General features: G+C 50.5%; 1 protein-coding gene and 1 long non-coding RNA gene across 8 annotated transcripts in view; one reads left to right on the top strand and one right to left on the bottom strand.

Annotated features, from left to right (window-relative positions):
* Positions 1–25,849, top strand: part of LOC127586296 (HHIP-like protein 2) — a 90,079-nt gene that overhangs the window by 25,320 nt on the left and 38,910 nt on the right. The window contains exons 1-3 of one of the 7 annotated variants that reach the window (XM_052044113.1): positions 12,580–13,196; positions 19,661–20,322; positions 23,706–23,849. The exons of 4 other annotated variants lie outside the window; for them this stretch is intronic. In XM_052044113.1, coding sequence (XP_051900073.1) covers positions 12,936–13,196; positions 19,661–20,322; positions 23,706–23,849 — 1,067 coding nt within the window. In that variant the 5' untranslated portion in view covers positions 12,580–12,935. Of the gene's footprint in view, positions 1–12,579; positions 13,197–19,660; positions 20,323–23,705; positions 23,850–25,849 lie in introns of those variants that run through there. 2 more of the 7 variants (XM_052044120.1, XM_052044116.1) reach the window with 2 other exon arrangements.
* LOC127586316 (uncharacterized) lies at positions 16,821–19,755 on the bottom strand. The gene is made up of 2 exons (XR_007958673.1): positions 19,685–19,755; positions 16,821–17,623 (listed from the first exon to the last, which is right to left on the bottom strand). It is a non-coding gene; the product is annotated as an uncharacterized LOC127586316 (long non-coding RNA).

Raw genomic sequence — 25,849 nt, 5'->3', positions numbered from 1 at the left:
ATCGAACTTGGTCACTGGAACTGTGAGGCATCTGCACTACCTGCAGCGGCACAGATAAAGCATTGGCTTTGGATCAGGAGGCTCAGCATGGTTTGGTACATTCCAGGTCTGGATGATTTCTCCTCTGTTCCAGAATAATGGCAGGTTCTTCATCCTGAAACAAGTCAACAGCCTGTTTGAGATTCTCAAAGTCACGGGCATAGGCAGATCAGGAAAAAAATGAAAAACACTCTGATGTTGGAGGAACTCAGCAGGCCAGGCAGCATCCGTGGAGAAAAGCAGGCGGTCAACATTTCGGGTCAGGACCCTTCTTCAGGACTGAAGATAGGAAAAGGGGAAGCCCAATATATCGGAGGGAAAAGCAGAGCAGTAATGGGTGGACAAAAGAGGGGAGGTGGGGTGGGCACAGGGTGGTGATAGGTAGATGCAGGTGAGAGATAGTGATCGGCAGGTGTGGGGGAGGAGGGGAGAGCAGACCCATTGGGGGATGGGTCAAAGGTAAGGAGGAGAAAAAGGGGGGGGTAGAAAAAAGAGAGAGAGGCTAGGAGAGGGAAGAAGAGAAGAAGCATGATGTGTGGGGAAGGGGTGTGGGAGAATTCATTGTTCATGCCATTAGGCTGCAAGGTTCAGGAAATAATTACATCCTTGGGTGCAGGGGAGTTGCCAGTGGTCAGGTCATGTTTATATCTTAAACCTGAGCAGATCTCCAGAATGGTGGTGTACACTGGTGCCCCACAACTCCAGTAACCCCAGTTCAAACCTGACCTCTGGTGCTGTCTGTGTGGAGTTTGCATGTTCTCCCTGTGACTGCGTGGGTTTCCCCCGGGTGCTCCGGATTCCCCCCACATCCCAAGGATGTGCGGGTTGGCGGGTTAATTGGTGGATGTAAATTCCCCCTGCTGCAGAGGTGAGGGGTGGAATCAGGGGGGAGTTGACGGGAATGTGGGGAGAATAAAATGGGATTGGTGGAAGTGGGTGTTTGTCGGGTGAGATGGACTCAGTGGGCTGAGGAGCCCCTTTCTGTGTGTTAGTGGAGTGGGAAGGTAATGTTGGTGTCTGTGCACATGTTGGTTGTGATTCAATAGGCGGTACTCTGATGGGAGTGCCACAATGAGGGAACGCCATGCAGAGGGAGTGCCATACGGAGGGAGTACCACACCAGGAGAGCGCTGCACCAGAGGGAGCACTGCGCTGAGGGAGTGCCATATGGAGGAAGTACCACACCAGGAGAGCGCCACACCAGAGGGAGCACTGCGCTGAGGGAGTGCTGCACTGTTGGACATACTGAACTTGATGTGAGATGTAAAATCAAGCCCTGATCCAAGATCCTGTGGTGTTGTTTTGGTGAAGAGCCGTACATGATGCTACAACATCATTGTCTCAACATGGGAGTTCCTCTTCAGCATGGTATCCTGGGATCGAACATGGGCATCTCCGCTGGGCGATGGAGAGGAGAGCAGTAGAGCATCGACCTCAATCTGAAGCACCAAGTTGCTTCAACCTGCAGCCTCCTGAATCAGAGGTAAGTGTGTTCACCAGACAGAGAAGCTTAATCTGATCTATCCTTGCTACTTAACTGCCATGTTAAGTCATCTGGTCTCACCCTATCAGAGATATTTCCTCTGTTCTACCCATCTCCGCACCTTCCCTGCCACTCAAAACTCAGAATCAGGTTTATTATCACCATCTTATGATGTGAAATTTGTTGTTTTGCTGCAGCAAGGCAGTGCAAAGATGTTAAGATACTATAAATTACAAAATAAATAGTGCAAAAAAAGAGGAATAAGCACATAAGAAATAAGAGCAGGAGTAGACCATCTGGCCCATCGAGCCTGCTCCACCATTCAATAAGATCATGGCTGATCCGGCCGTGGACTCAGCTCCACCTACCTGCCTTTCCCCATAACCCTTAATTCCCCTACTGTGCAAAAATCTAACAGTCTTATATTTAATGAGGTAGCCTTCACTGCTTCCCTGGGCAGAGAATTCCGCAGATTCACTACTCTGGGGGAAAAGCAGTTTCTCCTCATCTCCATCCTAAATCTATTCCCCCAAATCTTGAGGCTATGTCCCCTAGTTCTAGTCTCACCTACCAGTGGAAACAACCTTCCTGTCTCGATCTTATCTCTCCCTTCCATAATTTTATGTTTCTATAAGATCCCCTCTCATTCTTCTGAATTCCAGTGATTTTAGTCCCAGGCGACTCAATCTCTCCTCATGGGCTAACACCCTCATCCCCAAAATCAACCTGGTGAACCTCCTCTGCACCACCTCTAAAGCCAATATATTCTCCACCGTGAAGACTGACACAAAATAGTCGTTCATGGCCTCGGCCATTTCCACATTACCCAATATTAATTCCCCCTTCTCATCTTCCAAGGGACCTACATTCACTTTCGCCAACCTCTTCCGCTTTATATAATTATATAAACTTTTACTATCTGCTTTTACATTTTGTGCTAGTTTACTTTCATAATCTATCTTCCCTTATTGCTTGCCTAGCGGTTCTTTGTTACTTCTTAAAATTTTCCCAGTCTTCCAGTTTCCCACTATTCCTGGTGACTTTGTATGCATGAGCTTTTAGCTTGATGCCTTCTTTTATTTCCTTAGTTATCCAAGGCTGGCTCTCCCCACCCTTACTGTCCTTGCTTTTAACAGGAATATACTTTTGTTGAACACCGTGAAAAATCTCTTTGAAAGTCTTCCACTGTTCCTCAACTGTCCCACCATATAGCCTGTGTTCCCAGTCTCCTCCCTCATCCCGTTGTAGTCTCCCTTGTTTAGGCATAATATACTGGTTTTAGATCGAACTATTGCACCCTCCATTTGTATGAGAAATTCAATCATACTGTGATCACTCTTTCCAAGAGGATCCCCAGCTACAAGATCATTAAATTGACCTGTCTCGTTGCACAGGACCAGACCTAAGATAACATTTTCCCTTGTAGGTTCACTAACGCTCTGATCAAGAAAGCTATCACAGATGCATTCTGTGAAGTCCTCCTCAAGACTGCCTCAACCAACTTGATTCGCCCAATCTATGTGGAAGTTAAAGTCCCCCATGACAACTGCCGTTCCATTCTTACATACATCAGATATTTCTTGGTTTATTGCCTGTGCCACTGTAATGTTATTATTCAGAGGCCCATAGACAACTCCCACCAGTAACTTTTTCCCTTTACTATTCCTAATCTCTACCCAGATGGACTCAACATTCTGCTCCTTAGATCTTATATTGTCTCTCACTATTGCCCTGATCTCATTCCTAATTAAGAGCACTACCCCACCTCCCTTACCTTCCTGCCTATCCTTCCGTATTAATGATACCCTTGGATATTTAATTCCCAATCATCTCCACCCTGCAACCACGTTTCTGTAATGGCCACTAAATCATCCCCCTTTGTACTGATTTGTGCCACAAGTTCACTGACCTTGTTTCAAATACTATGGGGGCATTCGGATAAAGTGCCCTTACACTCATTGTCCTTTTAGAATCTGGTAACCTTTGTTGTTCTTTGCATTTGACTTTTTCTGTACTCCATTCTTTTCTTTTTTCTAACTTTTGCTCTGGTCTCTGCTTTGCTTGCCTCTGTCTGTCTGCATGGATTCCAATCGCCCTGCCATATTAGTTTAATAACGAGGTCGTATTCATGGACTGTTCGAGAAATCTGATGGCGGAGGGAAGAAGCTGTTCCTGAATCGTTGAGTGTGGGTCTTCAGGCTCCTGTAACCTCCTCCCCGATGTAGTAATGAGAAGAGGGCATGTCCCGGGTGGTGAAGGTCCTCAGTGATGGATGCCACCTTCTTGAGGCACCGCCTCTTGAAGACTAACTTGTTTCCTCTCATTTCCCAGTTCTGACAAGGATCCAGGACCCAAAATCTTGACTATTTCTCTTTCCACTGATGCTACCTGACCTGCTGGGTATTTCTAGCATTTTCTGTATTTTTAATTTCAGATTTCCAGCATTCTGCAGGTTTTTTTGATTTTTAAGCCACTGAACCATCGTTGGTTTCCTCCCAGTCTCTGCTGCTGCTAGTTCGAGAAGTTGTTTCTGTCAACACCAAAATCATTTAAATCATGGGATATTTATTGAAATGTGATACACATCAAGGTCGCTTAAACGCAGATTTCTGAGTGAAGCAATCGGTATCAGAATGCAAAGCTCTGGAGTTCGATGATGGGATATTGCACCTTATCTGCCCATGTTTGAGTCACTCGTGGGTTTATTGGGCTGTGTGATCAGCAGGAGTGTTGCTCCTCAGCTCCCCAGGTCTCTAGGTTGTGGTTTGGAGAGACACTGCCAGACAAATTTACATTCTACCCACCGACCACCCCGCCCCCTCCCAATCTGGTTCGATCTGCCCTTCACCTCTCCCACTATCACCTTCCTTACTGTATCAGAATCTGGCACAGGTAGTCACAAGAGACGGAAGTTGCTGGAATCTGGAGCAACACACAAAGTGCTGGAGGACCTTAGTGGGTCAGGCAGCATCTGTGGAGGGGAATGGACGGTCGACGTTTCGGGTCAAGATCCCTTCACCTGGACTCATCCAGCACCGGTAGCTTTTGTGGTTCCTGCTTATCACCTTCCTAGCTGTCTCCACCTTCACCTTCCCCTCCCCTACACCTGCTCCATCTACCCGGCATCTGTCACCCCTCCTCGGTCCACCAATCACCTCTGGCCCCTGTTTCATCCCTCCCCCTTTCTCTCTGCCAACGATCACCCCTCTCCGCTGTCAGTCCTGATCCAGGGGTTTGACCTGAAACGTTGACAATTCCTCCCCCCCACAGATGTTGGACCTGCTGAGTTCCTCCAGCAGCTTGTTTGAAACCTTCGGGATGTTGCTGCATTGCTTCCTGCAGCTGTGATTTACAGGGTGGTGCTCCCTGCGACGGGTCTTCCTGAGGTAGCAGCTTCAGGCTACAGCCGACAGTTTTCCAGAGCCTTATTCCCGATATTGCTTCCGGTTGCAGTGTGTGGGACTGCACCTTGCTGAGTGGCCTTCAGGGGACAGTGCTGAGGCAGGCTGATCAAAGGATAACCTATCAGTTTAATTCAAACACTCCTAGGACAGAGTGAAGCTCCCTCTACACTGTCCCATCACACACTCCCGGGGTCAGACACGTAGTGAAAGTCCCTCTACACTGTCCCACCACACATTCCCAGGGTTAGAGGGAAGCTCCCTCCACACTGCCCCATCACACACCCCAGGGTTAGATACAGTATGAAGCTCCCTCCACACTGTCCCATCACACACTCTCAAGGTCAGACTCAGGGTGAACCTCCCTCTATGCCGCCCCATCACACACCCCCAGGGTTAGACACAGAGTGAAGCTCCTCCACACTGTCCCATCACACACTCCCAGGGTTAGACACAGAGTAAAGCTCCCTCCACACTGTCCCATCACACACTCCCAGGGTTAGACACAGAGTGAAGCTCCCTCCACACTGTCCCATCACACACTCCCAGGGTTAGACACAGAGTGAAGCTCCCTCCACACTGTCCCATCACACACTCCCAGGGTTAGACACAGAGTGAAGCTCCCTCCACACTGTCCCATCACACACACCCCAGGGTTAGACACAGAGTGAAGCTCCCTCCACACTGTCCCCATCACACACTCCCATGGCAGAGAGAGTACAGGTTAGATTCAGAAGAAATTTCCCTCAACAGATGCCTGTGTAGGTCAGAGGTAAAATGAACTCGAGGTAAGTCGTGGGGAGTGGGATCTGGGAGAGCTCAGGTTACAGAAGGTGGGAAGTCAGCCAGAACACATGAAAGGTGGATGGGGGTGAAGTATGGCCCCTGAGAGAGGAAGGTAGGACTGCAGGAGGTCACTGACGGTTCTCTCTCCTGCTACAATCCAGCTCCTTACTGGAACAAGTCTGACCGCGGGGACAGCTGAGCCGCAAGGGGAAGGCCTGACTTGGTGTTGGCAGAATCCCCAGTACCTGAAGCTGTGTGTCCACAGCCCCAGTGGAAACTCCTCGCTCTGCACCAGTCACTCTTCAAACAAGTCTCCTGAAGAGTCAGCCGGTTGTTAAAGGGCCCAGCCTCGTAACTGAGGGGAGACTTTGTTTCCCCAAACACTTTCAGTGATGGAAAGGGTGCAAGGCAGTGTTCCCCACCCCCCCCCACCCCTCTAAAGGGGTTGTCAATAAATTTTTAAAAGAATCGGGGAATCAAGGGCTGTGGGAACTAGCACAGAAGAGGAGATGAGACCTGGGGCAGAGCAGCCCTGATCATATTTACTGGTGGGGCAGGTTTGAGGGGCCGGGTGGCCTCCTCCTGATCCCATTTCCTCCTCGTGTTCTTCTCTCCCCGTATCCTCTTCCCTCCTCTTTATTGTCTCTACGTCTCCCCTTCCCCCACTCTTCTCCCCGCTTTTCCCCCTCTTCCCTCCCCTCTCCCCTCCTCTTCCCCCCCTTCCCTTCCCTTCCACTCTCCTCCCCTCCCTCTTCCCTCCCCTTCCCCTCCCCTCCCTCTCGCCTCCCCACCCCTCTCCTCTCCCTCCGCCCTACCACGCACTCCCTCCCCTCCCCCCTCGTCCCTCACCCTCATCCCCTACCCTCATCCATCCTCTCCCCCTCTCAGCTCCCCCTCCCCTACTCACTCTCCCTCCCCTTTCACCTTCCCCCATTTCTCTCTCCCCTGCACCCCTTCCCCCTCCTTCACCCCCTCTCCCCCTCCCACCTTCCACTCCTGCATCCCGCTGATACCAGATACAGCAGAGAAAATAAGTGTTTCAATATATTCGCTGAAGCCATTTGATGCCAGATCCTGCCAAGCCGCTGCCCAAGGTTCATACAGAGGGTCTGTTCATTCAGTGCCAGGGGCCGCACCAACAGCTAGAGATAGTGGGCAACGTGATGCAGCATGGTGACTTTGGTCTGCGGGATTCCCAGCAGACTGGGCAAGGTCCCCTTGCCAAGTCCGTGGGGTGAGGGGGAGGTGTGAGTGACGAGGTGAGGGAGGTGGGCGTGGGGAGCGGGGGGATTGTGGGGAGGGGGTTGTGTGTCAGGGAGGTGAACGTGAGGTGTGGTGGGACGGAGCAGACCCTGCAGATCAAAGCCACGCAGGAACAGAAGGTCCACTCCCCACAGCACCTTCCACAGCCTCGCTGTACGTTGTAATCTGATGTGCGCACAGGCAGATCCCAAAACTGCTGACTGCCCTTGCCACTGTCAGTGATGGGCTCTGGGACAATTCTCCCATTCTGTTCCCAATAAGCACTGTGACATTTTTGCCCTCCACCTGAGAGGACTGGTTGGATCAGTGCCCTATTACAGAAGATGACAGGGCAGCATTCCCTGTACACCACTGAGAGGGTCAATCTGGACCCTGGACTGCCTAGAGGGACCCTCAAATTCAGCCCCATCTGTTACATCACCGCCCCGGTTACCACCAAAGATTTGGAAGACAAAAGCATTCCGGGGTTTTATGAAGCTGTGACAAGCAGTCGTCTGACTGCAAGTTCCCTTTCAACAAACATGTCAGCTCCTCTTCATTCCCTGCTACTGAGTCACTGCTGCTGCCCATTAACCCTCTCCCTGCCCAGCTCTCCAAAGCAAAACGGAGACACGAGAGGACTGCAGAAACTGGAATCTGGAGCAACACAAAATCTGCTGGAGGAACTCAGCGAGTCAAGCAGCATCTGTGGGGGGGGGGGGGGGGGGCGGGAAGGGGGGAAGAAATTTTTCAATGTTTTGAGTCCTGATGCAGGGTTTCAACCCAAACATTGACAATTCCTTCCCCCCTCCCCCACAGATGCTGCTCGACCCGCTGAGTTCCTCCAGCAGATTGTTTGTTGCTCCAAAGCAAAATGCTGGAGATGTATCTTTATTAGTCACATGTACATCGAAAACACACAGTGAAATGCATCTTTTGTGTAGAGTGCTCAAGTGGGCAGCCTGCAAATGCTGCCACGCTTCCAGCGCCAACATAGCACGCCCACAACTTCCTAACCCGTACGTCTTTGGAATGTGGGAGGAAACCAGAGCACCCAGAGGAAACCCACGCAGACACGGGGAGAACGTACAAACTCCTCACAGACAGCGGCGGGAATTGAACCCGGGTCTCTGGCGCTGTTAAAGCGTTACACTAACCGCTACACTACCGGTGAAACACTGGTGAAAAGGTGGGGTAGATTTAACATTTCAGGGCAATGACCTTTGATCAGAATGTTTCTGTGCTGGCTCTCGATGCCCAAGACCCCCTCCCCTACCGAGACTGAGTCTCTTGCAATGAGTGATGCAAAGGAAAAGAGGAGAGGAGCAAGTGTAGACCACTCGGCCCTCGAGTCTGCTCCGTGTTCAGTGAGGATTGCAGTTGCTCTGATGTCAGCTCTACTTCCCCACCTGTTCCCGTAACCCTCGACCCCCACCCCCAGAGTTCAAAACTTGGTCCACCTCGGTGCTGAATATATTCAGTGACTCCGTCTCCACAACTCTCTGACAGAGAGAATTCTAAGATTCTTCAGCCTTAGAGAGAAACTTCTCCTCATCTCTGTCTGAAATGATGACCCCTTAATGAGAAGTGGCAGATGGAGTTCAACCCGGATGTGTGAAGTGATACACTTCAGGAGATCGAATTTGAAGGCAGAATACAAGGTTAATGGCAGGACTCTTAGCAGCGTGGAGGAACAGAGGGATCATGGGGTCCACGTCCATAGATCCCTCAAGGTTGCCCCACAGGTCGATAGGGTTGTTAAGAAGGTGTATGGTGTGTTGGCCTTCATTAGTCGGGGGTATTGAGTTCAAGAGCCATGAGGTGATGTTGCAGCTCTATAGAACTCTAGTTAGTCCACACTTGGAGTATTGTGTTCAGTTCTGGTCACCTAATTATAGGAGATGCGGAAGCTTTAGAGAGGGTGCAGAGGAGACTTACCAGGATGCTGCCTGGATTGGAGAGCATGTCTTATGAGGATAGGTTGAGTCAGTTAGGGCTTTTCTCTTTGAAGAGAAGGAGGATGAGAGGTGATTTGATAGAGGTGTACAAGATGATGAGGCATAGATCAACTGGACAGTCAGAGACATTTTCCCAGGGCGACAATGGCTAACATGAGGGGTATAATTTTAAGGTGATTGGAGGAAGGTATAAGGGGGATGTCAGGAGTAAGTTTTTTACACAGGAGAGTGGTGGGTGCATGGAACGCACTACCTGCAGAGGTTGTGGGGGCTGATACATTACGGACATTTAAGAGACTTAGATTGACACATTAATGATAGAGAAATGGGGAGTTATGTGGGAGGGAAGGATTAGATAGATCTTAGAGCAGGATAAAATGTCGGCACAACATGTGGGTCAGAAGGGCCTGTACTGTGCTGTATTGTTCTATGTTCTATGTTTGATCTGAAGCTGTGTCTTCCTGGTTCTAGATTCTCCCATGAGGAGGGAGTATTGGTAAATTGAGTTTTTATTGTCACATGTACCAAGGTACAGTGAAAAACTTTGTTTTGCATGCCATCATACAGATCATTTCATCACATCAGTGCATCGAGGGAGTACAAGGGAAAAGCAATAACAGAATGCAGAATAAAGTGTTACAATTAACAGAGGAAATGCAGTGCACGCCATGACAAGGTAGATTGTGAGGTCAAGAGTCCATCTTATTGTACTAGGGGACCATTCAATCGGCTTAATACAGCGGGATAGAAAGCCATCCTTGAACCTGGTGGTACGTGCTTTCAGGCTTTTGTATCTTCTGCCTGATGGGAGGGGGGGAGAAGAGAGAATGTCCAGAGTGGGAGGGTCTTTTGATTACATTGGCTGCTTTACCGAGGCAGCGAAAGAGTGTAGACAGAGTCCATGGAGGGGAGGCTGGTTTCTGTTGATGTGCTGAGCTGTGTCCACAATCACGGAAATCCACGGGCAGAACAGTTGCCGTACCAAGCCGTGATGCATCCAGATAGGATGCTTTCTATGGTGCATCTGTAAAAACTAGTGGAGATTTAAAAGGGACATGCCAAGTTTACTTTAGCCTCCTGAGAAAGTAGAGGCACTGGAGAGCTTTCTTAGTCATGGCATCTTGGTCATGGAACGTCCTCTTCACCATCCGGTGCCTGTGATGCTGCTGCAAGGTAAGTTCTTCACTGTACCTGTACCTCACCATACTTGTGCATGTGACAGTGAACTCAACTTGTAAGATTGCTTCTCGTTTAATCTCCAACTTGCCCAACCTTTGATTGTGGAATATGATCCCTTTATCCAGGAGTCAGTCCAATGAACCTTCCCGGAACTGCCTGGTATACTGTGAGTATACCTCTGCTTAAAAGAAGTCGAAAACAGTACACAGTACCCAGGTGTGGTATCATCAATGTCCTGAACTGCAGAGCTTTGCATTCTAACTTTATTGCTCCTCACCACTCTGTGGGCAATTTACAGCCAATTAACCCTGCCAATCTGCACGTCTTTGGAAGGTGGGAGGAAACCCACGCGGTCACAAGGAGAACGTGCAAACGCCACACAGACAGCACCCGAGGTCAGGATGAAACTGGGTCGCTGGAGCTGTGAGTTAGCAGCTCTACCAGCCGCGCCAACGTTAACCTCAGCTGTTGAAATTAACTCTTGTCTCTTTGCCAGTCATGGTGATGTCCTGGTGAAACAGTTTTGGGAAAAGGTTGTGGACCTGAAAAGTTAACTTGTTTTGTTTTGCTATCACAGACACTGCTTCACCTGCTGAGTACTTACAGCTTTTTTCTGTTTGTCTGCTTGAATATCATTTTCTGTGGCCTCAATACTCTCCCTGTGATGCGGAGCTCAGAACTCTCCGGGATTCCTCGTGGTTTTGTCTAGGGTTACACTGTTTATCTCAGCTCTGTACTCCCGAGAGGTGGGAGTTGTTTCCACTGGGCAGAAGTGTCGATCACCAGCACCCACAGATTTTAAACACAAAACGCCGTGGGAGGAGGAGGGGGTATTTTTGTTTTAAAATTCAGGCTTGTTACGTGGGAGGACGTGCGCTGGAAATGCAGTGAAAGCAAATTCAAAATACTGGCTTCCCAAGGGCACAGTTGGATAAACAGAGGAATGGGAAATGTTTACAGGGCAGCAGAGAGAGCGCAAGGCTCAGGAGAATGGAAGTGGGACCAACTGCAGTGCTCTTTTAAAAGAGCTAGGAGCGGGCTAGAGTGGGCTGAATAGCATCTCCTGCTGCTGATTGGTACTGAGGGCAATGGCGATTCTTAATGACAAACTTCTAGCTTGTTCCTTCTATTTTAAAAAAGAGGGCCCGTTTTATGGAGAGTGCGAGTGAGTGGGGGGAGATGTGGGAGACAAGCACCCTTACACTTTCCCCCTCCCTTTCTTACCCCTTCTCCCCCCACTTCTCCCCTTCCCTTCCCCTCCTTACCTCTCCCCTCCCCCTTTTCTCTCCCCTCCCCCTTTTCTCCCCCTCCCCTCTGCTTCCCTTTCCCCTTCTCCACCCCCTTTCTCTCCCCTCTTTCTCCCCTCTTTCTCCCCTCTCCCCCCTTTCTCTCCCCCCCAAAGCTCTGCTGAGACCTCCTGCAGTGGTTATGGCAAGGAGAGATGGGACTTAGGACCTAAAGTTCCTCAAAAGCAGGAATCGGTATCAATCACTTGTACTCTTACAGTTAGTAGTCCTCTACTCCCCATGCAAGAATTTTCATCTACTTCATGGTTTGTTTTTGTGACATACAAGAAGGGCCATTTGGCCCATCGAGTCCCTGCCAGCTCTCGGTGCAATCCCATTCCCCCATTTATTTCCCTGTAACCAACTCTCCTCAGATTCTACCACACACCGGGGGCACTTCGCAGCAGCCAATTAACCCACCGACCTCCGCACGTCTTTGGGATGTGGGAGGAAACCGGAGCACCCGGGGGAAACCCACCCGGTCACGAGGAGAACGTGCAAACTCCACACAGTGCAATTAACTGATACATTTATTAAATTGATTTTATGATTCTAAGTATACTTTATTTTCAGTTGTTTTGAGATTTCACAAATGGTTTTTTTTTCTTTGTTTTACACTTTCCTTCCATCTTTTTTTCCTGTTTAGTTTGGCTGTGAACCCTCCCCAGCCACTATCACCCCTGTATTCCTTTCTCTCCACCCTCTCATCAGCCTTCTTGCCCTCCATCTCCCCCCCTCCCCCCTCCTCTCCCCCTCCCCTCCCCTCCTCCTCTCCCCCTCCCCTCCCTCCCCTCCTCTTCCCCCTCCCCTCCTCTCCCCCTCCCTCCCCTCCCCCCTCTCTCTCCTCCCCCATCCCTCCCCCCTCCCCTCCCCTCCTCCCCCTCTCCCCCCTCCCCCTCCCCTCCTCTCCCCCCCTCCCCTCCTCTCCCCCCTCCCCTCCTCCCCCCTCCTCCCCTCCCCTCCTCCCCCCCCTCCCCCCCCTCCCCCCCTCCCCCCCTCCCCTCCTCTCCTCCCCCCTCCCCGCCTCCCCTCCTCCCCCCCCTCCCCTCCTCTCCTCCCCCCTCCCCTCCTCTCCTCCCCTCCCTTCACAATTTCAGTATATTCCCTTTCTCTCACTGACAGGCTGGCGAGGAACTCGGGTCAGATTAAAGGAAAGACACGTGTCTGTGTGGAGATATAAACGGCGCTCTCTCCTTCCTCTGCCGAAAGATCAGCTCCGCGCCTGCAGATATCGGGGGAGAGAGGGGAAAGTGAGAGAGGAGTCGGTGTTGAGGGGGAGGGAGAGGCAGAAAGTAAGACGGGGAAAAGGAAGGAGAGAGAAGGGAAATACAGAGAGGGGCTGTGAAGGTGGTGGGGAGAAAGGGAGAGGCTGTGAGTGAAACAGAGGGGGGAGAGCAGGGAGAGAGGAAGAAAAAGACTGGGAGAGAAAAATGAAAAGCGGGAGAGAGAGATGCAGATAGGAAAAGGGAGAAATAGAGACGGAGAGAAGAGGCAAATGAGAGGCTGAGTCGGCGAATTTTAAGCTTTAGTTTCCCTGCTTGAAACGACATCCCATGACAGGATGAACCGCTCCTTCATCGCCAGCCTGTTCCTTCTGATGGTTTCGGTACAACCGGCGATTTCCCACCCCCAGTGCCTGGACTTCAAGCCCCCGTTCCAGCCCTCCGAGCCACTGTCCTTCTGCACCATGTACTCCTCGTTTGGGTGCTGCGATGCCCGCAGGGACTCCGCCATCTCTCGGAAGTACCGGCACATTCTCAGCTTCTTCCATTCCACCGCCATCCCGGTCTGCGCCAAGTACATCCAGGAACTCCTGTGTCAGGTGAGACAGCAGCCAGGCCAGAACGGGTCTGACTCGGAGTTTGGAGCTCAGTTTGGAAAAAGTTGGGTTTGTGGAGATCCGGTGAATTTTGGATTCAGTTTACGAATTGGAATTGGTTTATGATTGTCACTTGTACCGAAAAACTTGTCTTGCATGCTGTTCATACAGATTAATTAATTACACAGTGCATTGAGGTAGTTCAAGGTAAAACAATAACAGAATGGGGAATAAAGTGTCACAGCTACAGAGTAATTGTTAGAAATAAAGAATTTAGATTTAAAAGTGTAGAATGGTTATAATAGGAGTAATGAGTGGATCTACGGAGACCAGCTTGCAACGAGTCGCCACGTTCCAGCGCTGCCTTGTATCTTGATTTCTGTTGGGTTCCCAATGGGAGGGGGTGATTCCAACTGAAGCGCTGATTGGGAGGGTGGTGCCACGGTGGTTAACTCGTTGGAGTAGTCATTCCAGAGGTCTGGGTGAACAATCCAGGGAGATTAATTCAAATCCCACCCTGACAATTGTGGGATTTAGTTTGATTAACGGTCTGGAATCCAGGAACAACTAGTCACGGGCTTGAAGACCACAGTAAATTGACAAAACCCATCTGGTTCATTGTTGTCCTTTTCATAGGAAGAATTCTACCAACCTCGCCTAAATAACCAGAAATGGCGTGGGAAACAACTGCCTTCAAGGGAAATTTGAGATTTCCATGCCAGCAATTCCCAGATCTGGAAAAATGTATTTTTTAAAAATCCTGATTGGGGTTCAGTTTAGGGTTGGAGATTGGAGAACTAGGTTTCGAGGATTTTTGGCAGGGTTGGTTTCTGCTTGTGAATTCTGGGTTTAAATGTTCTGGGAATTTCACAATTCCACTGTATTTTGTCTCATTGAGGATTTCTGACTTCAGTTGAGGATTTAGGATTGAGATTAGGGATTCCAGATTGCTATTGGGATTGAGGATTGGGAATTTTTGATTGGGATAGGGATTAGGAATTTCCGATTAGGATGGGGGATTTCAGATTGGTATTGGTTTATTATTGTCACTTATACCGAGGTACAGTGGAAAACCTTGTCTTGCATGCCATTGGTATACATCAATTCATTACACAGTGCATTGAGGTAGTACAGGGTTAAAAACAACAGAATACAGAGTAAAGTGTTACAACTACAGAGAAAGTGCAGTGCAGGACGACAATAAGGTACAAGGTCATAACAAGGTAGATTGTGAGGTCAAGAATCCACCTCATCATAAAAGGAACTGTTCAATAGTCTTATGACAGTGAGATAGAAGCTGTCCTTGAGCCTGGTGGTATGTGCCCTCAGGCTCCTGTATCTTCTGCCTGATGGGAGAGGGGAGACGAGACAATGACCCAGGTGGGTGGGCCTTTGATTATGCTGGCTGCTTCACCAAGGCAGTGAGAGGTATAGAAAGAGTCCATGGAGCGGAGGCTGGTTTCTGTGATGTGCTGAGCTGTGTCCACATCTCTCTGCAGTTTCTTGTGGTCCTGGGCAGAGCAGTTGCCATACCAAGCTGTGATGCACCAGATAAAAGTTGGTGTCAAAGGGGACATGCCAAATTTCTTCAGCCTCCTGAGGAAGTAGTGGCGCTGGTGAGCTTTCCTGGCCATGGTATTGATTGGTATTGGGAATTTCTGATTGGGAATTCCTGATTGATGTAGGGATTCTAGAATTCTTGAGTGGGATAGGGATTGGGGATTCCTGATTGGGATTGAGGACTTCCCTTTGAGGATCACAGTCTCAAAATAATGAGACAACCATTCAGGACTGAGATGAGAACTTCCTTCAGCCAGAGGATGGAGAATCTTCGGAATCAAGTGATATCCGGTCAGTGCAGAAAAGTGGTGCTGAGGTAAAAGATCAACCACAAAAAAATGGAAGCAGGCGAGCAGGCCATTCAGCGCATCGTGTCTTAATAGGCAGGTAGATGGATGGGAAAGGTTTAGAGGGATGTGGGCCAAACGCAGGCAAATGGGACTGGCTTGGATGGGCATCTTGGTCAGTATGAACAAGTTAGGCCAAAGGTCCTGTTTCCATACTGTATAATTCTTTGACTCTGTAACAGGAACAAGAGGCCAAATTGCCTCCTCCTGATTTTATGTTCACGTTCTTACTTCAACACCCACCAGTTTACCATCGCGCCACTCTTTCCCTGCCAGTCTTGTACTCCCTCTTCCATTATCTATTTGCAAGATCAAGGTAGTGTAATGGTTATGTTGTAGCTGAGTGATGCAGAAGGCTAAACTAGTGATCCAGAGTTCAAATCCCACTGCCACAGCTGGAGAATTTAACTTAAATAATCTTGTCATAAAGTACATAAAAGCGTGGCCTCCTCTACTGCCAAATTGAGGCCAGGCGCAAATTAGAGGAACAGCACCTCATATTCTGCCTTGGTAGTCTCCAACCTGATGGCATGAACATCAATTTCTCCAACTTCCGCTAACCACTCCTCTTTGTTTTCCCTTATCCCACCAGCCCCAATACCCCTTCTCTTCCCCCCAAGCCTCTCAATCTGCCCCTCACCCACACATTCCTCCCTCCAGTTCCCTTCCTCACCTTCTTCCCTTTATTCCATGGTCCACTGTCCTCTCCTATCAGATTCCATCTTCTTCAGTGCTTTGTCACTTCCACCTATCACCTCCCAGTTTCTTACATTCCTGCTTCCCCTTCCCCAACTGCCAATCTTCCTCCTCTCTCCTGGATCCCACCTATCATCCGCCAGCGCTCTCTCTCCAGCCCCTCCCCACACCCTTTTATACCAGCTATCTCCCCTCTTTCCAGTTCTGAAGAAGGGTCTCGACCCGAAACATTGACTGTCCATTTCCCTCCATTAATGCTGCCTGACCCGCTGATTTCCTCCAGCAGTTTGTGTTGCTCCAGATTTCCAGCATCTGAAGTCTCTTGGGCCATGAAATCCTGATGCCAATAACACCGAGCATGAAACCAGAGTGTTGTAGAAACTCATCTGGTTCAGAGACATCCTTTAGGGACTGAAATCTGCCAACCTTGCAGTCTGGCCTGTAGGTTACTCCTGACCTGCAGCGTTATAGTTGACTCTGCACTGTCTCCTGAGTTCAGGAGACCAAGCCACATCCTGCCGATGACTAACTGGAAAGCAGCCCTCTAACACACATCTCATGGAGTCATGCAACACAGTAACAGGCCCTTCAACACACTGTGTCCACGCTGACCATCAAACACCCATCTACGCTCATTCCATTTTTTCCCTTTTACATCCCTTTCAACTTCCTCCCCTCCCTGGTCTACCACTTACCTATACTAGAGACAATTTTTACAGTAGCCTGTGAACCTATCAACCAGCCCACCTTGATCACAGGGAAAACATGAACTCCACACACACAGCATCGGAGGTCAGGACTGAACCCAGGTTGCTGGAGCAGTGAGGCAGCAGCACTAACCACTGTGCTACCTATTTGTTCCCAGCTACAGGAGTGTCTGTTCCCTCTAACAGCTTGTGCTTCTCATTTTACCCGTACATGTCATAGAGAGGTTCCTGCAGCCACTGACTCAGCCTTTATTTCTCCCTGTTCCCCAAACCAATGAGAAATATAATTGGAATCAGTCTCCTGCTAAAGATGGGAGCATTTTTGAGGGTTTTTATTAATTATCTTACATTTCCAGAAATGAATCATCTATTGAGAACACTAAAATTAACTCTTTACAGCCTGTTTCATGTTAATAAAAACAGAACAAAAATTGAGACAGAAACACACCATAAACATCTGTAATAATTAGCAAGACAGTCTTTAGAATTGAAAAGAATTAAACAACTGTCTATTCAGCGCAGCAAGGGTTAATAACAACAGGACAAAATGGATCAGGTACCCTTTTTGAGAATTGTGGACTTCCACGTAGAAACTTGTTCAGGATGCCAGGGGTTAATCACAGTGTGACTGTACAGAGACATTCAGCAGGGTAAGGGTTAATCAATGTGTACAGAGTCTGTTTTTGAGCAGGGTAAGGGTTAATTAGTGTGATTGCACTCTGTTATTCAGCAAGGTAAGGCTGTGTTCTGAAACTCTGTGTGGGATGGTGAAAACAGAATCAAGTAGGACTGTCAGAAGGGACTGCAGAGAGAATAATTGCAGGGATGCAGGAAAGGGGGGGGGAATGGTTTTGCTGCAGTGGGAGCCAGCATGGACCAAATAGGCTGAACGGCCTCTTACTGAACAGTAACCACCCTGATTCAATCATTGAAAATCAAATAACTGCAGGTGGTGGAAATCTGAAATAAAGGAGAGATAATGGGCCAAACACAGGCCAATGGGACCAGCTCAGGAAGACTCCCTGGTCGACATGGACAAGTTGGGCCGAAGGGCCTGTTTCCGTGCTGTATGACTCTGTAGAAACAAAGCACCGGGAGTACTCAGCAGGTTGGGCAACAGCTGTGGAAAGGGAGAAGAATCATAGAACATAGAAGAGTACAGCACAAGAACAGGCCCTTCGGCCCACAATATCTGCACTAAACACAATACTGAATTAAACAAAATCTCTTCTGCCTGCACATGTTCCATATCCCCCCCCACTACCTGCGTATTCATGCGTCTATCTAACAGCTTCTTAAACACCACTATCATATCTGCTTCCACCACTACCCCTGGCAGCCTGTTCCAGGCACTTGCTGTTCTCTGTGTAAGCAAAAAGCTTGCCCTGCACATCTCTTTTGAACTATTTCCCTCTCACCTTAAATGCATGTCCTCTAGTATTTGACATTCCTACCCTGGGAAAAAAGTTCTGACTGTCTACCCTATCTGTCCTCAGGTCTCCCCTCAGCCTCTGACACTCCAGAGAAAACCCAAGTTTGTCCAACCTCTCCTTACAGCTCAGACCCTCTAATCCAGGCAGCATCCTGGTAAACCTCTTCTGCACCCTTTCTAAAGCCTCCACATCCTTCCTGTAATGGGGGTGGGGGACAGAATTGCACACCAACCAAAGCCGAACCAAAGTCTTCTACAGCTGCAACGTGACTTCCTGACTTATACTCAAGAGCCCTGACCAATGAAGGCAAGCATGCCGTACGCTTTCTTTACCACCCTATCTACTTGTGTTGCCACTTTCAGTGAGCTATGGACTTGGACCTCAAGATCCCTTTGTACATCAATGCTGTGAAGGGTCCTGCCATTAACTGTATTCTTTCCCCTTACATTTGACCTCCCAAAGTACAACACCTCACAATTGCCCGGATTAGACTCCGTCTGCCGTTTCTCACCCAAATTTGCAACTGACCTTTGACAAACCCTCTACACTGTCCAGAACTCCATCAATCTTTGCATCATCTGCAAACTTACTCACCCACCCATCTATATTTTCATCCAAGTCATTTATATATATTTTTATATCACAGAGGTCCCAGCACCAATCCTTGTGGAATACCACCAGTCACAGACCCCCAGCCAGAATAACACCCTTCCACCACAACCCTCTATCTTCGATGGGCAAGCCAATTCAGTATCCAAACTACCGAGTCACAGTGGATCCCGTGCATCTTAATCTTCTGGATCATTGTGTTACGGTGCACAATACTCCATGTACGGCCTAACCAACGTTTTATACAGCTGCAACCTAACTTGAATTGAGCTGAAATGTCGACTCTGGTTCTCCCTCCACGGATGCCGAGTGTCAGCAGTTTTTGATACAATGCCTGTCTTCTCTCTGCTTCCCCGCCATCCCGAACCCGACCACCACCCTCACTCCACCCTCTTACCCGTTCATCCCTCCACTCCCTCTCACCTGTCCATCCCCTGCCCCCTCCCCAACCTCCCTTGCCTCCCCAACCTCCTCACCCCTTACATCCCCAACCCCTCACCACCCCACACCCCCACCCCCACAACCCCCCCAAACCCCCAACCCCACTGCCCTCACCACCCCAACCCCACAACCTTCCCACCACCTCAACCCCCACCACCTCACCCCACCTAACACCCCCACCCCATAATCCCTTGCCCTCACCTCACCCCTCCCTCACCCTTCCCTCCCCACACCCTTCCCTCCCCCCCCACACCCTTCCCTCCCCCACCCCCCCACACCCTTCCCTCCCCCCCACACCCTTCCCTCCCCCACCCCCCCACACCCCTCCCTCCCCCACCCCCCACACACCCCCCCACCCCCCACACCCTCACCCCACCCCCCCCACACCCTCACCCCACATCCTCACCCCCACATCCTCACCCCACCCCCCCACATCCTCACCCCCACACCCCTCCCTCACCCCCCCCCACACCCCTCCCTCACCCCCCCCCACACCCCTCCCTCACCCCCCCCCCACACCCCTCCCTCACCCCCCCCCACACCCCTCCCTCACCCCCCCCCCCCACACCCCTCCCTCACCCCCCCCCCCCACACCCCTCCCTCACCCCCCCCCCCCCACACCCCTCCCTCACCCCCCCCCCCCACACCCCTCCCTCACCCCCCCCCCCCCACAGCGCTGCTCCCCGTTCGCCGCCCACCTGTACGACGCGGAGGACGCCAACACGCCGGTCCGCCAGCTACCGGGGCTGTGCGCCGACTACTGCACCGACTTTTGGCGGCTGTGCCGCTCGGCCCTCAGCCTGCTGCTGCCGCCGGACGGCGGGGACGGGATGGGCGGGCGGGCTCCCGACTCGGACCGGGAGACGTTCTGCGGCGCGCTGGTGCTGCGCGACCCCGACTACTGTTACCCGCGGGTGGCGCGCGCCGGCCGGCTGACGGCGGCGCTCGGGCGCGTGCAGGCGGACGCGAGCGGCTGCCTCCAGCTCTGCCTGCGGGAGGTGGCCAATCAGCTGCGGAACCCGGTCGCCATGGTGACGGCCGGCGACGGCACCCACCGCCTGTTCGTGGCCGAGCAGCTGGGCCTGGTCTGGGCCTACCTGCCCGACGGCTCCCGCCTCAGCCGCCCCTTCCTCAACCTGACCCAGGCCGTGCTGACCTCGCCCTGGGTGGGCGACGAGAGGGGCTTCCTCGGCCTGGCCTTCCACCCCGACTTCAGGCGCAACGGCAAGGTCTACGTCTACTACTCGGTCTACGCCCGCAAGGCGGAGAGGATCCGCGTCGGCGAGTTCCACCTGCTGCCCGGCGACATGAACGCGCTGGACCCGGCGTCCGAGAGGTGGGTGGGGGGGAGGTGGAAGGGGGGGTGTGGGTGGGGTGGTGATGGAGGGGGGATGTGGGTGAGGGTGGTGATGGAGGGGGGATGTGGGTGGGGTGGTGATGGGGGCTGGGGGTGAGGGTGGTGAGGGGGGGTGTGGGTGAGGGTGGTGATGGAGGGTGTGGGTGGGGTGGTGATGGGGGCTGGGGGTGAGGGTGGTGATGGAGGGTGTGGGTGGGGTGGTGATGGGGGCTGGGGGTGAGGGTGGTGATGGAGGGGGGATGTGGGTGAGGGTGGTGATGGAGGGGGGATGTGGGTGGGGTGGTGATGGGGGGTGGGGGGGAGGGTGGTGAGGGGGGCTGGGGGTGGGGGTGGTGAGGGGGGGGGGGGGTGAGGGTGGTGATGGAGGGTGTGGGTGGGGTGGTGATGGGGGCTGGGGGTGAGGGTGGTGATGGAGGGTGTGGGTGGGGTGGTGATGGGGGCTGGGGGTGAGGGTGGTGATGGAGGGGGGATGTGGGTGAGGGTGGTGATGGAGGGGGGATGTGGGTGGGGTGGTGATGGGGGGGGGGGTGAGGGTGGTGAGGGAGGGTGTGGGTGGGGTGGTGATGGGGGCTGGGGGTGAGGGTGGTGATGGAGGGGGGATGTGGGTGGGGTGGTGATGGGGGCTGGGGGTGAGGGTGGTGATGGAGGGTGTGGGTGGGGTGATGGGGGTGTGGGTGGGGTGGTGATGGGGGCTGGGAGTGAGGGTGGGGTGGGGTGGTGATGGGGGTGGGGGTAAGGGTGGAGTGGTGATGGGAGGGTGTGGGGGGGGTGGTGATGGTGGGTAGGTGGGGGGGCCTGTGTAGGTCAGGATCAAAGGGAGGACCCTCACCCCTAATGAACCCACTGCAACAAAGGTGGATTCGTTTCTGGAGGGGGGCGTAGATGCTGGCTGTCACTAGGGGCAGGTTCACGCTGACTGTCATGGGGGGGGGTATGGGTTCACACTGACTGTCACTGGGATATAGATTCTACACCTGCTGACTGTCATTGGGGCATTGGGGTACAGATTTCACTGATGCTCACTGTCACTGGGGCTACGGGTCCACACTCACTGTTAGTGTGGGGGTACAGGTTCACACTCACTGTCACTGGGGTGCAGGTTCACACTCACTGTCACTGGGGTGCAGGTTCATGCTCACTGTCACTGGAGGATACAGGTTCACGCTCACTGTCACTGGGAGTACAGTTTCCACATATGATGACTGTCACTTTGGCACAGGTTCTACACCTGCTGATTTTCACTGGGTTACAGGTTCCACACACACCGTCACTGAGGTACAATTTCACCATGACTGTCACTGAGGTACAATTTCACCATGACTGTCACTGAGGTACAATTTCACCATGACTGTCACTGAGGTACAATTTCACAATGACCGTCACTGGGTACAGGTTCTATACCTGCTGACTATCACTGGGTATAGCTTCTATACACGATGTCACTGGGGCACTTGTTCACAATAACTGTCAGTGGGGTATCCACATTTACCCTTGTCAAGCTCCTTAAGGACTTTCTACATTTCAATGAGATCTCCTCTTACTCTTCTAAGCTCAAGAGCACAGGCCCAATCTGCTTGATTTCTCTTACTATTGCCAGACCCACAATCCCAGGAATCTGTCTGGTGACTGTTCTCAGCACTCCCTCTATTCCAAGTGTATCCTTCCTTAAGCAGGGGAACCAAAGCTATCTGCAACTTTCCAGATGTGGTCTCACCTGTATAATTGGAGCAAGGCATCTCTAATTTTGTACTCGAGTCCTTTTGTTTATAATAATCAAAAAAAAAAGGGCAATATTCCATTCTCTTTCCTAATTGTCTTCTGAAGCCACATGTTAAGTTTTATAGTCATAGAGCAATGCAGCATGGAAACAGGCCCTTCGCTTAAACTTGTCCATGCTGATTAAGATGCCTATCCAAGCTCGTCCCATTTGTCTGTGCTTGGCCCATATCCCTCTAAATCTTTCCTTTCTATGTACCTGTCCAAATGTCTTTTAAATGTTGTTATTGAACCTGCCTCAACCATATCCTCTGGCAGTTCCATACCCCTTTTAAAGCTTCCCTGTCTCACCAACCTATGCCCTCTAGTTTTTGATTCTCTTTCCCTGGGAAAAGGACAATGCATTCACCCTCGTGATTTTATACACCTCTATGAGATCATCCCTCAGTCTCCTACACTCCAAGGAATAAAGTCCTAGCCTACCCAACCTCTCCCCAACTCAGGCCCTCGACTCTGGCAATGTCCTTGTAAATCTTCTTTGCGCTCAAGAACACACAGGTTTCTTAGAACTCCAACGAGCTCCAATCTCACGCTATTTAAAATATATTCTGCCTTTCACTTTTTTTCTCTACCAAAATGAATGACCTCACCTTTTACCAAATTGTATTTCATCTGCTATGTCCCTGCCTATTTGTTTGTCTGTCTATATCTGCCTGAAGTCTCCCTGTATCTTGCTCACAGCCCACACTGCCACCCAGCAATATATCATAAGCAAAACTGGATATATTACACTTGATTCCCTCATCAAGTCATTGATGGAAGCTGTCAAACTGTTATACTCCACAGCCACCTCCTTCAAAATCTGAGGACAGAGATCATTAGGTCCTGGGAACTTATCACCTTTTGGTCCCAGTACTTTGTCCAATAGTTGTTTTAACTAATTCTAATTTCTTTGGGCTTCTCATTTACCCTAGAACCATAGTTCTCTGCTGTTTCTGGGTATCTGTCTTCATGAAGAAATAACATTAAAATATTTGTTTAATTTCTCTGTCATTTCCTTATTCCCTGGTGTAACTTCTCCCGTCTCCATTTCTAGGGGACCCACATCAAGTTTTGCTTTGGTTTCCTTTTAACAAACCTATAGAATTACAATTTGATAATGCTGTTTGCTAGCCTAACTTCGTAAAATACATTTCCACATGCACTGGCTTTCACTGAAGTACAATCTGACAGACATTGACCTTCATTGGAGTACAGGTCCCAGAACGTTGGGGTAGTTCCACAGATCATCATTGCAGTTCAGGTCCCTGACATTGACTCTGACTGGGGTACAGTTCCACAGACACTGACCTTCACTGCTGTACATGTCCCAGACACTGACACTGACTGGAGTATACATTCTAAGACAGCTCCCTACTTGCTCTTCTGGCTGGCGACCAGAAGCAGCTGTGCTTGGTATTTCTCCATTGGGGAGACATCCATTCCAGGGGCTCCAGCTCTGATTCACACCTGAGCTGAGTTGGGGGGAGGAGGGGGGTATCAGTCTTGGCTGCTGAGTTCGGAGCACTTTAGTAGATTGTGACTTCCCAGGTGAGTTCCTCTGTATCGACTCTATTGCAACTTAACGGGAATCCTTAACTTGTCAGGGTGATCCTGGAAGTGGTGGAACCTGCCTCAAATCACAATGGGGGGCAGCTCCTCTTTGGAGATGACGGGTACTTGTACATCTTCACCGGAGATGGCGGACGAGCTGGAGATCCCTTCGGAAAGTTCGGAAATTCACAGAATAAGTAAGTTTTATACCGCATGCATGTCTGTGTGTTGTGTGGCATGTATATGTGTGTGTGTGCTTGGGTGTGGTATGCATCTGCACGTGTGCGTATCTGCACACATGCATGTGTGGTACGCACACATGTACATGAGAGTGCGCTGTGTGTGGACTAGTGCTCCTTCGAGGTTCAGAGACTCCATTCCCCAATGACTTTCTGCATTTTTAAGTACTAATTCTCAGATTTTCCCCATGCCACGCATCGCACTCTGAGCGTACAGGTTTTTCTCCATTTACAACAGCGTTCTGTACCTGTGAACTGTTCATAATGTGGACAGTTCATAAGTCGGAAATGCAGCTGCAAACAGAGTTCCCACCCAGCAGAAGATGCCTGCAGCCTCGCAACAACCAGAAAATCCATCCTGCCAGCCTCTCAAAAGCTTGTTCATATGTATGGGCTGTACGTAAGTCAGGTTTTCGTAAGCTGGGGAGGACCTGCAATGTCAAGAAGATGTCACAGAGTATTTTTGAACTGTGGTCACTGTTGTAAGACAGTAAACAGCAGACAATTTGTGTACAGTAAACTCCTACTTCAATACATTAATAATTAGAGCAGAGGTTCTAAATCCTTCTGAACATAAACCCCACTTGTTCACATTCAGTAAAGTTATACGTCCCCCTCCCCATAAACCTGATGATATCAGCAGTGTTGGAGCACTGCTGGGGATTCCTGAGACTGATGTGGGGGAATGGGAGAGAGAGGTCAGGGAATGGGGAGCGGAGGGGTGTGGGGAGAGAGCTTGGAGAATGAGGAGAGGGTTCGGGGAGTGAAGAGACAGCTCGGGAAATGGGAAGAATAAGCTTGGAAAAGGGGAGAGAACTTGAGGAAAGAGGGACGTGTGGGACAAAGGGGTTGGTGTGAGGAAAATAGCAGGAAGAGGTCTATGGGGGTAATGATGCAGGCGAAATAAGAGGACTAATTTGAGGGAGAAAGGGAGAAGGAATCAGGAAGTGTGTAGGGGGGGGAGCAGTGGAAGATGGGACTGATTAGGAGTTGATGTTGGGTGAACTACAGGAGGGGCGATGGGGGGCACCTCCCCCCCCGATGTCTGTCTCAGTCTGTCCATCCTTAAGCCTTGAACCTGTGTTGTGAGATTTTGGAACTTGAATCCCTTCGTCTGCTTGCCTGGTTTTAATATGTGGAAAAAGCAGCTCGTAAATATTTTCAGGTGTCAGTGGAAACGTGTGCAAGGAATCTGTGCGGCAGGGGACTGAGGCGGAGGGGGCACGGAAATCTCTGAGTCAGCAATAGTTACAAGAAATCTCTGCGGTGCCAAATTAAATCCAGTCACCATGCAAAGAGGAAATAGTGTAACCAAAAGTGAGATCCAGAGAGAACAGGGCATGCATCCCCTCTTTATTCTCCCCAGTGGAATCATCCTTCATGTGTAGTATTGGGGCAACAAATCTCAGTTGCTTCTCGACTGTAAAAGGCATCATGTTTTGGAATTATTGACCAAAAATCAATCCAGTTCACCATTCACATTATGGGATTGTTTCCTCAAACAGCTCGCCCCACACCCCGCCATGTTTCTGTAACCTCCTTCAACCCCACAACCATCCATGTTCTCTTTGCTCCTCTAACTCTGTCCCTCTTGCTAATTGAAGTGAATTTAATCGCTTGGTTGTGACTCCAACAATGTGGATCTTGAGCTCTGGACTTCCCGCTGGATCTCTGTCTTTCCTTTAAGATTAGCTATGATCAGTTGTTATTGACCAGATGCTAATGTCTCTGCATACGGCTTGGCTACATTTTGTCTAGAGACATAGTACTATGTTGTAGGTGCTGTAGGAATGCAAGGTTTTGTTGTTGCATTAATTGTGATGATCCCAACAGTTAAATAGCCAGCCCACATTCCCTGCCTGTCCCCACAAATGCCCACTTGGGTAAGTGTCAGAAATCAACTGTACCCAGGGCATCGGGAAGGTAGGTTAGAAAACTGGGGAGCAAACAATAATGTA

This window comes from Pristis pectinata, chromosome 35, assembly GCF_009764475.1.
Source record: "Pristis pectinata isolate sPriPec2 chromosome 35, sPriPec2.1.pri, whole genome shotgun sequence".
Taxonomy (NCBI): Eukaryota; Metazoa; Chordata; class Chondrichthyes; order Rhinopristiformes; family Pristidae; genus Pristis; species Pristis pectinata.
Note: the sequence above shows the minus strand (reverse complement) of the source record. Positions and strands in the feature narration are given on the sequence as shown.